Here is a 13581-nt window from a genome sequence, read left to right as displayed (position 1 = left end):
CTCTCTGGGTTACCTCAGCCGCTCTCACCCTCTGCACGACGGTGAACGGCAAACTCGACGTTGCGTCATGGCAAAGCGCAATGTCGAGTATAAACACCAGCCCTCAGCACTCTCAGTCAGACAGTGCGTTGAGCTGCGCAGTCGCCAGGCAGGAAATATGGCAGAGCCGATCTCCTCCCCGGGGGGCCTCCCCTGGCAAGGAATCCGTACTGCTAGCCATCGAACCACCCTCCGCGGGGGCGATGAAGCAGATCAACCTCTAGTCCCCTGTCACAGTTCTGGGAGCCCCCAGACTGTCAGGCGGGCTGAGGAAGACGATCCGTCTCGGCTACGCGATTCAGTCGCTACACGTCCGCCCAAGTTCCGGGACGTCCTTTTACCTCAGGCAGAGGCAGGGATGCCCCCGTACTTCGGGCGGAGGTCGCCTCCCTTCTGGTGAGGGGAGCGATCGAGCCCGTCCCACCGGCCGAGGTGTTCAGCGGGTTTTACAGCCCGTACTTCATTGTCCCTAAGAAAGGCGGAGGGTTGCGCCCTATCTTGGGTCTGTGTGTTCTGAACAGGCACCTACACTAGCTGCCTTTCAGGATGGTCACGCAGAAGCGCATCCTGGCGTCCGTCAGGCGTCAGGACTGGTTCATGGCAATCGACCTGAAGGACGCGTACTTTCATGTCTCGATCCTCCCTCGACTTCGGCCGTTCCGACGGTTCGCGTTCGAGGGACGGGCATATCAGTACAGGGTCCTCCCCTTCGGTCTGTCCCTGTCTCCACGAGTCTTTACGAAGGTCGTGGAAGCCGCCCTCCTTCCCCGTTGGGAAGGAGGTGTACGGGTACTAACTATCTCGACGACTGGCTCAAGTTTGGGCACACTCTCGAGATCTGTGGTGTACACACAGGGACCTGGTGCTCCGGCACCTAGATCGGTGGGGCCACAGGTCAACTGAGATAAGAGCAAGCTCTCCCCGGTGCAGAGCATCCTCTTTCTCGGTATGGAACTCGACTCTGTCCTCACGGGCGGCCCCGCTCACCCCCAGGGGGGGGCGCGAGGACTAGCGCGCCCGGTCAGTGTTGAACTGCCTGAGATCAGACAGTCAGCGGTCCCCCTGTAACAGGAGGCTCCTGGGATTCATGGCATCCTCGGCGGGGGTGGCCCCCCCTCGGGTCGATGCATATACGACCGCTCCAACACTGGCGGCAGAGTCAAGTTCCTTGGAGAGCGTGGCACACCGGCAGCAGGCGTTGGTCACACGCTTTTCTGCCGACACACCCTAAGGGGTGCCGTGTGCAACGGGCAAGCAGTGTCGGGGCGGTGGACGGGCCCCCGCCTGCGTTGGCATTCAACTGCCTAGAGTTGTGGGTTGTGCTACTTGCATTGAGGGACTTCCTCTCGTGCAGGGAAGCACGTGCTGGTCCGGTTGGACAGCACAGCTGCTGTGGCGTATTCTTCACTCACAGCAGCTAACATGACTCGCCCGACGCCTCCTCCTCTGGAGTCAGCAGGTGATCAGCTCCCTGCGAGCCACACACATCCCAGGCGTCCTGAACCAGACAGCCGATGTGCTCTCTCGTCAGTTGACGCCTTGCGGAGAGTGGCGACTCCCTCCCCGCGCAGCCGGCTCATTTGGGGGCAGTTTGGCCAGGCACAGGTGGTCCTGTTGCCTCCCCGAACTCCTCCCATTGTCCGCTTGGGTACTCCCTGTCCGAGGTACCCTCGGCACGGATGCCCTTGCGCACAGCTGGCCGCGGGACAAGCGGAAGTACGCTTCCCCCCAGTGAGCCTCATTGCACAGGGCCTGTGCAAGGCCAGGGAAGAGGAGCATCAAGTGGTACTAGTTACGCCCCTTCGGCCTAACCAGGACTTGGTTCTCGGAGCTGAGGCTCTGACAACAACTCCCCCCTGGCCGCTCCCCCTGGCGAACAGCTTCCCCAGGGGAAGGGGCACGTTACGGCATCCCAGGCAAAACCTGGTCTCCATGTCTGGACGGGACGAGGAGATCCTGAGTGACCCACCCCCAGTCCGGTTGGGACGTCACTCAGGCTAGGGCTTCGGCCACTGGGCGGCTATACGCCCATAGGTGGCGCCTCTTCTCGTCCTGGTGCTCTTCTCGGCGAGAAGACCCGCGGAGTTGCTCGGTCGGGTACGAGCTGTCCCGTCCTCAAGAGAGCCGGGGAGTAACCTCTCCCCCTCCACACTGGGAATGTATGTAGCCGCTACGGCCGCTCATCATGACCCAAGTGCTGGGTAGCCTCTGGGACAGCACGACCTGGTCATTAGGTTCCTAAGGGGCGCGAGAGGGTGACCACCTTACCCGCGCTCCGTACCCTCTTGCGACCTAGGTGGCGGGCCTCAAGAGGCCCCGCCCCCTTCGAGCCTCTCGGGGTTGCCGCTCTTTCTCAGTCTTGATAAAGACGGCTTTCCGCATGGCGCTCACCTCCAAGAGGGTAGGGGATCTACAAGCACCCTCCGTGTCCACAGATTGCCTAGAACTCGGGGCCGGGATTCTCACGTTATCTTGAGACCCCGCCCCGGCTACGTGCCCAAGGTTCCCACCACTCTCCCGAGAGACCAGGTGGTGAACCTGCAGGCGCTCCCCACCGGGGAGGAAGACCCAACCTATCCGTGCTGGGTCCAGTACGCGCACGGCGCCTCTACTTGGACCACACGCAGAGCCCAGAAGCTCTGAGCAGCTCTTTGTCTGTTTCGGAGGTCAGCAGGAGGGCTGTCTCCAAACAGAGGCTGGCGCACTGGATCGTGGATGCCCTCGTTAGGGCATACCGATCTCTTTTCCTGCCCGTTGGGGGTGAGGCACACCCCTCGTGGCTGGCTCAGGGCGCCTCTCTGGCAGACATCTGCGGAGCTGCGGGTTGGGCTATGCCTAACAACTCCGTGAGGTTCTAATACCTACGCGCGGAACCGGTGTCAGCCCGCATCCTGGCAAGGTGTGGGACCGGCAGCCGGTAGGGCATACGCCTGCGGAAGCCCTTCCCCCTCCGGGGGGAGCAGTGGCGATCCCGCCTCACTTCTTTCCCCTCGGGTAAAGAACAGGCATTCCATCCATCACTAAGCACCCTTCCAGGGGACAGGCTGGGCAGAGCAGCCCTGCCCCCTTAGGCCGGGGAACAGTTGAGTTATCTCCCACATAGCTCTAACCGGACCTAGTGCTCCAGACGTGGTAACCCCCCCTCCGTGGGCTGTTCCGTCTGATGTATCCTCATGAATGGTTCCCACCTTGGCAACCCATGACCTCCCCAGGTGGACTCCCACCTTGCGGTTAACTCCTGCAGTCCGCACATTCCTCCCATGAGTTCTCCCCTGATGGTGAGACCATGTGGTGTCTCCACTAATTCCTCCCTACGGTAGGTAGTGGCCTCTGCAGCGTTTTTCCCCCAGGGGGAATAATGCTTACCCAGTGGCCCGTACGGTGCCGGGCGGCTTCTCGCCATTTAGAGAATTAGGCCTCCGCCCGTGACGGCCGGCGTTAGGGGGCTTCCCAACTTTTTGTGGAAAGCTCTGGGTCCCCCTTCCTCTCCACTGGAAGGTCATAATTTCGCGCTAGCGTGTTCGTCTGACTCGCCCAGGCCAGTCAACGTCGCTCCGCAGAGATTGTGACGCGGCTCAGTGCTGTGGCGTTTTCCATAGGAACCCCATTCTGTCGGTTCGACACAACGTCGAGAGACCGACAGAAAGGGAACGTCTTGGTTACGGATGTAACCTCGGTTCCCTGATGGAGGGAACGAGACGTTGTGTCCCTCATGCCACAACACTGGCCGCCCACCCCAGCGGTCGGGGGAGGATGCTTTAGGCTCCTCAGACAAAAGGTGAATGAATGAGCACGCCGGCTTCCCTCTTATACCCGGACATCCGGGGAGGAGCCCGGCATGCAAATTTCATTCGCCAATTTTCATTGGCCTTTTCTAAATACTCAGAAGATGATAGGTTCTCAAGACAAATCCCATTCTGTCGGTTCGACACAATGTCGAGAGACCGACAGAAAGGGAAAATACAATTTATGTTATAGGGCTTTGGTGATTTTTTATGATACGATGTCTGTTTACTCATATTGGTTGAGCTTTGGTTTTCGTCGAAAGACCTATTCAATTTTTACACACATGCGGTGCATTTATAGGGGTCATATGACACGGCTAAAATGAATATTATGGTTTGTTTTAGATGTAATGCATGGTGTATATACGATTTAAGGTTTAAAAATGCTGTATTTTCCACATACCGTGCATGTTTGTATCTCCTCTTTGCCCCGTCTCTCTGAGACGTGCTGACTTTTAACAAAGCTCATCGTCCTGAAAACGAGGTGTGCTATGATTGGCCAGTTATCCAGTGCGTAGTGATTGGTCGAATACTGCAAGCGTGTGAAGGAAATGTAACGCCTCTTACCATATTTGGAACATCAGGTTCCAAAGCAATTGTACTTACAGGTACGCCCACCTTACTTGCGTATACATTTGGGCGGTCTTAGTCAAATCATACTTCAAACTGACGTAGATTTGTGGGGGTGTGGCTATATTGTTTCAGGCAGGTCTGTGTGAGCATTCGCTTTTAGATAGAATGCATCTTTTGTTCCGACACTTTCATTTTTGCAATTTTTACGTGTCTAATACATGCATGGGCAACTTATAACACACGAAAGACACAGAAAAACACGTATTTGCGCCATATGACCCCTTTAAACTTTGAATGTTATTAATTCTATGACAAGCTGTGTACATTTTTTTTACTAAAACACTGAATTGGTTATATCTGTGACTTCAATTTTTTTTTAACTTTTGTTCAAAGTATAGTAATACTATCGTGTGATCCCAGCATTGTGTCTTCTATTGAATTGTGAGTTCTCAGTGTATCACAACTCTTCTGATACCTCAAATCATGAGCCTTGTCAAGGAGAGGTGTGCTATATTGCTTTTCTCAGCAAAAAATATTATCCTAGCAACCACATATCAACGTCCTGGCAACCACCTAGAAAACCCTAGCAACCAATTCGCAAGCAGTAATAACTAAGTATGCATTGACTACCACATACAGCATCAACACCTCGACAACTTGACACAACACAAATAACACCATAGTTGTGAGGTTTTGCATAGGAAAGAGCATTTTTTTCAGAAACTGTGAAAGCCTGCTGCGTGTGTAAAATATGTCTTGGTTATGTAGCAATTTACACATGCTGACACGGCTCATTTTATACAGAAACAGCACAGACAGCAGGCGCGCAGATAGCACTATGGACGGGGGGACATGACCCCCTCAGATCCCAGTCCGACCCCCTCACTTTCCCTACGAAAGCGACAAACATCGGTAAAACTGAGGATCAATCAGGATTTCCGCTATGTAAAGTTACATTAGCCTAAGTAGTGGCGGACAGGCCACTATTTTGCCGTCACTGCTTCAGAACCGGGTCAGCCACCGACATTTTTACGTTCTCTGTGCTCTCTGTGTGCTGCTGGCTGCTAGCCTCTTGACCCCGACCCCGGGGTCCTACGAGAAGCTGTTAGCTGCCTCAATTGTGCCTGTAGTAGCGGTAACCATAGTGATCAAATGCCATCGTCGATGACTGAGCTGGTGATTTTTCTGCACTGAATCATATTATCCATGATATCAAATAAGAATTTTGCAATGGCTTTTGTTCATTGTTGTTTATCCATGATTTCAAATAAGAATCCTCCAATGGCTTTTTAGTGCAAACCATTAGCCCAACTTACGCAAAGTAAATACTAGAGCTCTAGTTAAAGCCCAAATTACGCAAAATAACTAACTGAGTTGAAATCATTTGCTGACAGCTTGGTCCACCCAGTTAAAAAATCCCATCTGCGCCCCTGCAGACAGGGACACCTGCAGACAAACAGAGAGACAGTCAAGTTTGTAACTTTATGCTGAGAGGGAAATAACATACATGCTAACATGAAAGATTTTCCCTCGAACATGTAGGTTGTTGTCACCTGCTGAGCTTTTATTTGAGCTGCTGTTGAATCGGCACTTGAGAATGTGCTGAAATAATGTCTACCAGCATTCCTTTAAGTGTTGCTTTGAAAACAACAAAGTAAAAAAAGGCTTTGAGGTGACACATCAAATTTTTGATGTAAGCTCTCACAAAAAATATGTTTCTCTTTCACTTAATACACAATAAAAAATCACGTATATGTTGACAAAAAAAGTCATAATAACCAGAATCATACAGGGCTCTTTTGACTTCTCTCAGTAAGCAACCACCAAGAACACTCTTACAACCACTTTTACAAACCACTCATACCACCCTAGCAACCACCCAGAATACCATAGCAACCATCTACAGTGACGTCAACATGTAACCTCTAGCAATGCTCTAGAAACACAACATAGCACTAAACACCCAGAATAAACACTGATAATCACCCAGAACAACACGGCGTTATTGAGTCATGGTTATAAATGCTTCCCATTTCTACTGTTTGACTGAGTTTTATATTTTTTCTAGGTATGACCTTGACTCAAAGAGTGAAAACCTCTCTAAACATGTAAGTGTTTCCCATACAAGGAAAAGTGAAGGACACAATTGCGTGTGTGTGTGCACGCGTGTGCGTGTATGTGTGGACATACAGACAGCTGGCTTGACTCTTATCAATGAGGTTGTATTGTGATTTTCAGGCGTTTGGTGGGGGTCAGAACTATGGGTCACTCTATCCCAGAATGCACCTGGGGGTTGATGTGGAGAGATGCAGCTTACAGATCTTATTAGCTCTTTTATTTCTCCTCCGGCTTTTTTCGGTTCAGTTCTGTCTATCAGGAAGACATTTCTCCTGCAGATTTACAGTGCGCAGCCTTTCCAGAGTAGATCTTAATGTAATCTATGAAATAATTTTCTCATCGGTAATTGTTTTAGTGTTTCTTATTTTACAGAAAAGTTCATGTCCCTAAGGTTGTTTTATATTAAAACTAGAAAAACTCTCTGTTACATAATGTCATTAAAATTGTTTTGGAAAGTTGTTTTATCACGCCTGCTCTGTACCTTTTCAAATGCATTTTTGTTTAACATTCTCTTTAATTTCATTTTGTTTGTTGAATATTAAGTGAAAAAGTTAATTTATTTAAAGTTAAAATGTATTGTTGATAATGTCACATGATTTAGATTTATTGTTATTTGAATTATGACTTTCTGTCAGTTGTGGCATAATTACCCAGGGCATAAAATGTCGGAATTAAAATCATAGTGGTTGTGTCAAACTATCACAGAATCCTACACTGATGTGATCAGAAAGTCTTTCTTTTCTAATGCTTTGATCTTGGAATATAGACACACTGATTTTCCAAAGCCAAGAACGTCCCAGACGTTGCAATCTTATTCTTAGTTAAATAACAACTACAGCAGTTGTTTTTCATCCATGTGATATGAAGAAAAAAGTTTTGTTTGCTTGGTTTGAATTTAAATTTTTGTCTTTTTCTTGGGGGGGGGGGTTGGGGGCTTAGATTGGGGGGCTTAGTAGGAGGTTTTGAGAAACTCACGAGAAGCATGTTGTTATACTACATTACAGTGACAAAAACAAAACAACAAGAAATTTGTAGAACATGACCACTTAAAGAAAGTTCGGTTTTGAATTGTATATTAAATTACTTTTCCTGTATTTACATTGACTAATATGTGCAGATGTGGCCAAATACACAGAAATATCATTAATATGCCACTCTGCTCTGGTGTGTACAGGACTTCTTGGGTCAGATGTACTGTACTCTGGGAGAGGTGGTGGGCTCTCTGGGTAGTCGAATGGAAAGACCACTCGCGTAAGTCCTGCTTTCACTGAAGGAGATCTCACACTTCTTCAAAACATGCTACCACTTCCAGTATGTTTAACTATGTGTGTATGTGCCCAGCAGATGTGATGTGTCATTTTAAGACATTTCGACTGATTTTTTACAATTTCAATTCAAATGTCTAGATTGTCTTGAGGTGCACCTGTTGTCATCATAAACAGAGAAATACAGATCCATAAACATAAATTTGTTCAACATGAATACCAGAGGTGTGGACTCGAGTCACATGACTTGGACTCGAGTCAGACTCGAGTCATGAATTTGATGACTTTTGACTCGACTTGACAAAATGTAAAGAGACTTGCAACTCGACTTGGACTTTAACATCAGTAACTCGTGACTTCACTTGGACTTGAGCCTTTTGACTTGAAAAAACTTGCTACTTTCCCCAAAACCCAAAGATTAAAAAGTATGTTGACGTGGACCGCTCTATCTCTCTCTGTGTTTATGTGAATCTGTGTGTGTGTGTGTGTGTGTGTGTGTGTGTGCTGTCGGCACAACATCCAATCAATTTAGATCACGTTGTTTTGATCCGACAGTATCCATCCAATCAAATTGCAGGACAACCAATGAAGAAGAACTGTCAAACAACGCGCCAGTTGGCAAAAATGATACCAAAGATAGTTTCGTTCGGGTATAAAAACCACGAGGTGGTCAACAAAAAACGAACTGCAATATGCAAAACATGCGGGTCGAAGATTACAGATGGAGACGCAACAACTTCTAACTTCGTTCGACATTTGAAGTTGCACAAAGAACGGTAAGTTTTGAATGACGCTAACGTTAGCTTATCGGCTAAGTAACTTTGCTAGCTGCATAGTTAAATCAATGAGACTGTAAACTCACTGTTAACGTTACATTGCAAACACGTTAAAAGGATCCCTGGGTATAGAGCGATGTATGGCTTAATATATGAACAATGGCATTGACTTTATAATTGTGAAATAAAAAAAACAGTGTAACTGTCACAGTATTCATAAACTTTGAAAAAATATTTTTACTAGGAGGCCGCTATTTTTTGCGTCAGAATCCGTGATGTCAAATGGTTGCGACCTAAACCTGTTCTCTTTCGCAACAGCGAAGCACACACGTTTTCCATATATAACAGTAAAATATGACACGTAAAACATAAGATCAGATATACAAACACACAGGGACAGTAGGTGGCGGTATGTCCTCTTGACACAAGCCAGCCTGCCAGCCATAAAAGAACGCGTTCAGTATTAGACGTCTGTTCAAAGTGAGCGTGCATTAAATCATAGCTTTAAACTACCGCCTTTGAGACATTTAAGACTATTTAAGACATCAGCATCCACCGTAATCGTATACTTTATACATTATGAGAATATACTGATAAACACAATAATAATGCTTGTGGTTTGGTTATTTATTCTGTATTAGAGCACACGTGAATATTAGCCCCCGTCAGCTAATGACCGAGGGAGAGAAGACAATAACGTTAGGCTACTGATGTGGATAAATAAACATCAAAAAGTCAAAATCTGGATAAAATGCATTGTATAATGGCTAAAACATCGTGTATATGATAAATTCGAAATGATTTTGGTAATATGCACGTTTGTGTTGTTTCTGACAAACAATATTAAAATGTAGGAAAATACACCAAATAGCTTCTTTATTTTCTTTCTTTTTTTAGCATTATATAAGCAGGAGCGACAACAGTAAAGGACGAGAGAGAACCAGGCCTGGACTTTACGTTATGTTTTATTATGTGTGACCGGGAGCCGCCGGCATTTTACTTTCGTTTTGTTGTTTGTTTATTTTATTAAAGTTTTGTTGTTCAACGTTCGCCGGTTCCCTCCTCCTTCCTTGCTGTGAACATTGTTACACACATATATATATATATATATATATATTATCCTACAGAACCTTATATTTACTGAAGAACTGATTAGTGTGTCGGTGTTTAGTTTGGCTGCCTAGCTGTGCTTGCAACCAGTTTACGTCATCGAAAAAGAACATGGCGGCCTCCTTAGGTTAAAATGAGTATTACATTTAGGGTTTTTTTAAGAACTGAAAATATTTGATGTGTTTCTAACGACAAATGCTAGTAGTGTAAGGCTATTACAACGCATTAAGCCATACATCTCTCTATACACCGGGTTCCCTTTAAAGGGACTCGAAAGGACTCGAAACTCAAACTGTAGGACTTGGGACTTGACTTGAGACTTGTCGGTCTTGACTTGGGACTTGACTTGAGACTTGTCGGTCTTGACTTGGGACTTGACTCGGGACTTGTCTGTCTTGACTTGGGACTTGACTCGGGACTTGAGGGCAAAGACTTGAGACTTACTTGTGACTTGCAATACAATGACTTGGTCCCACCTCTGATGAATACACTGTAGTGTGAATAGGAACTTGTAATTTTTATGATAATTTACAGGATGCAGTCCTTAGTGTTGGGTGTTACTGGTTACTAAGTAATTAGTTACTGTAATTTAATTACTTTTCCCTTAAAAAAAGTTAAGTGAGGGATTACTCTTAATTTTTTTTCTAATTTAATTAGTTACTTTGGATGTAACTGAACTAAATAATGTGTAATGTATACAATAGTGGAATTGACATACAATGAATAAAATGTCTAACTTTAAAATGCATGCTTTAATTTATCTTTCCCACATTTGTAATACTTTAGTCAGTTAGAATAGATTAGATTCAACTTTATTGTCATTGCACATGTACAAGTACAAGGCAACAAAATGTGACCTCTGCATTTAACCCATCCAGAGAGTAGTGAACACACGCACAGCAAGTGGTGAACACACGTACCCCCGGAGCAGTGGGCAGCTATCACTGCAGCGCCCGGGGAGCAACCTCAGTTGTTACCCGCCGGCCCTGGGAATCGAACAGGCAACCTTCTGGTCACGAGTCCGACTCTCTAACCTAGGCCACAACTGCCCTAATCAAGAGTTTTCATATCCTTGAATCACTTATAGAAAGGATATAGAAAGTAATTAGTAATAAGTAATTAAATACTTTTTGGAGAGAGTAATTTATACAGTAATCTAATTACACTATTGAATATGTAATTAGTAGCTAGTAATTAATTACTTTTTCAGAGTAACTTACCCAAACTGCAAGTCTTGCAGTTTTACCTTTGAATGATACTAAGATATTTTCAGCATTTCTGTGTGAATTGCATTCACTTATTTATGTGAATGTGGCATGTTGATGTCTAAAAGTCTAGCAAAAGACCTAAATACTGTATAAGGGGCTAAATACTGTATTATGTCTGGTGTTCCCTTTCTGTCGGTCTCTCGACGTTGTGTCGAACCGACAGATGGGGTTCGTCCCTGAGAACCAATCGCTTCCAACTACTTAGAAAAGGCCAATGAAAATTGGCGAATTAAATTTGCATGCCGGACTCCTCCCCCGGAAATCTGGGTATAAAAGGGAGACGGCGTGCTTCATTCATTCACCTTTTGTTCTTCGGAGCCTTCGCTGATGAAGTTCAACTCTTGCTACTTAGCAAAATCTGCAGATTGCCAGTTCTACGACGTGGTGCAGCGGACTGTCCCTTCCTGCGGTGACTTCCCCTGGGCGTCTCGGCGGTTCCAGAGGTGTTCGAGCCAGCAGACGGTGCCTCACTGCATTCTAAAAGAGCAAATTTCTCCAGCGTGGCATGTCCCGCTGTTCTCGTGGGTGCGGTGTCCTCATCGAGGAGGGGGACAGGCACGATGTCTGTCTCAAGTGTTTGGGTATCCAGCACGCTGTGGCAGCTTTCGTGGACTCATCTTGCCCGCACTACGGGCAGATGGTCATGGAGACGTTGCGGTCACAGGTGGCTGCCTTCTCCCAAGAACCAGCCACCACCTCGCATGCTTCCCGGGCTGTGACGAGGATGGCTAAGGCCATTCCGTCCGCCAAGGCAAGCGGCGAGGGTGATATAGGGGTCTCTGCGAGCGTTCATCCGTCAGCCAAGTGCTCGCTGATCGCTCGCACCCCTTCTCCCTAGCCTCACCATTCCCTAGCAGACAGTACCACACCGTCTGCATCCTCCTTCACGTATTCGGACACGATGCGTGAGGAAGATGAGATGTCAATCGCAGCATCAGAGAGCGAATTGCTAGCATCCGATCCCGACGATTCCTTGCAGCTCCCCCCCAAGGGGGGTCGAGCTCTGGAAGAGGCGGATTTCGAGATGTCAGCCATGCTTTCCTGGGCCGCCATGTACATTGGGTTAGAGTGCACTCCGGTGCCTCTCCCCCAGCGCTCGCGGCTGGATACATGGTTCTTGGGCTCTGAGCATGACTCCAAGCCGCGCCCAACCCCGGTTCCGTTCTTCCCGGAAGTGCATGAGGAACTGACGAAGACGTAGAACGCCCCTTTTTCGGCACGTACACGTCAAACCAGTTCTGTCGCTCTCTCTTCCCTCGATGGTGGGGCAGCTAAGTTACGTCGACGTGCCCCAGGTGGAACGCGCAGTCGCGGTGCACCTGTGCCCGCAGGCGGCGTCCACCTGGAGAGGTGGACCGAAACTCCCGTCCAAGGCGTGTAGGACTTCGGCATCACTGGTGTCGAAGGCCTACGCTGCTGCGGGCCAAGCTGCCTCCTCTCTCCACACCATGGCCATCCTGCAGGTCCACCAGGCCAAGGCGTTGAAAGAGATCCACGAGGGTAAGACTGACCCAGGGTTAACGCAAGAACTCCGCACCGCCACCGACCTCGCTCTAAGGGCGACCAAGGTGACCGCTCGGGCCCTGGGTCGGGCGATGTCCTCTCTTGTGGTCCAGGAGAGGCACCTCTGGTTTAACCTTGCGCATATGAGCGACGCCGAGAAAGTCCGCTTTTTCGACGCGCCCATTGCGCAGGGTGGGCTGTTTGGTGACACTGTCGAGGACTTCGCTCAGCAGTTCTTGGCAGTGAAGAAGCAGACGGAGGCGATTAGCCATATCATACCCCGCCGTGACTCAGCCGCCCACAGGCCTTCGAGATCCCGTGCGGCCTCTGCTCCCCAGCAGCCCCGGCCCTCTTCGAAGCCAGCTCCGGTCCTGGCGCTCCCTACCCAGGCGGCACCCCGGAAGAGAACATCGAAGGGGAGACCACCACCCCGTCAGCAACCTTCGAGGAAGAAGCGACCCTGACGGGAAGACCCCAGGGAGGTTGACACCATTGGGCCCGATCCCAGCCATACCATCGCTGGACGGTCGGTTCCTGCCCCGTTCCAACATCAGCTAAGCCCCTACGGGGGCCTAGCGCCCACTTTTTCACAAAAAGAGTTTCCAATCTCCCTGGGTGTTTTTCACAGCCGCTCTCACCCTCTGTCAGATGGTGTTCGGCAACTCGACGTTGCGTCTTGGCGAGGCGCAACATCGAATGTACATTGCAGCCCTCAGCACTCTCAAATCGACGGTGCGTGGAGCTGCATCGCCAGGCAGGCAAACCAGCAGAGCCAGTCTTCTTGCGAGAGACCCGCACTGCCAGCCATCGAACCACCCCCCGGGGGGTCGATGAAGCAGATCGTACCCTTAGTCCCCCTGTTGCGGTCCCTGGGAGCTTGTCTCGAGCTTCCCACACCGTCACGGTGGCTGAGGAGAACCTTCTGGCGAAGGGTGCGATCGAGGCCGTCCCCCTAGCCGAGATGTCCAAGGGGTTTTACAGCCCCTAGTTCATCTTCCCCAAAAAAGGCCCAGGTAGACCTGTTTGCCTCCCTCGAAACCACCCATTGCCCGCTTTGGTACTCTCTGACCGAGGGACCCCTCGGCACGGATGCCCTAGCGCACAGCTGGCCGCCGGACAAGCGAAAGTACGCCTTCCCCCCAGT

At 48.8% G+C, this 13581-nt stretch overlaps 1 protein-coding gene across 1 annotated transcript in view; it reads left to right on the top strand.

The window, feature by feature from the left end:
• The window catches only part of cpne8 (copine VIII), a 55668-nt gene that overhangs the window by 20904 nt on the left and 21183 nt on the right, over positions 1-13581 (top strand). The window contains exons 5-6 of the mRNA XM_057330205.1: positions 6466-6505; positions 7690-7766. Coding sequence (XP_057186188.1) covers positions 6466-6505; positions 7690-7766 — 117 coding nt within the window. The remainder of the gene's footprint in view (positions 1-6465; positions 6506-7689; positions 7767-13581) is intronic.

The sequence above is a fragment of the Triplophysa rosa genome, linkage group LG3 (genome assembly GCF_024868665.1).
Source record: "Triplophysa rosa linkage group LG3, Trosa_1v2, whole genome shotgun sequence".
Taxonomy (NCBI): domain Eukaryota; kingdom Metazoa; phylum Chordata; class Actinopteri; order Cypriniformes; family Nemacheilidae; genus Triplophysa; species Triplophysa rosa.
Note: the sequence above shows the minus strand (reverse complement) of the source record. Positions and strands in the feature narration are given on the sequence as shown.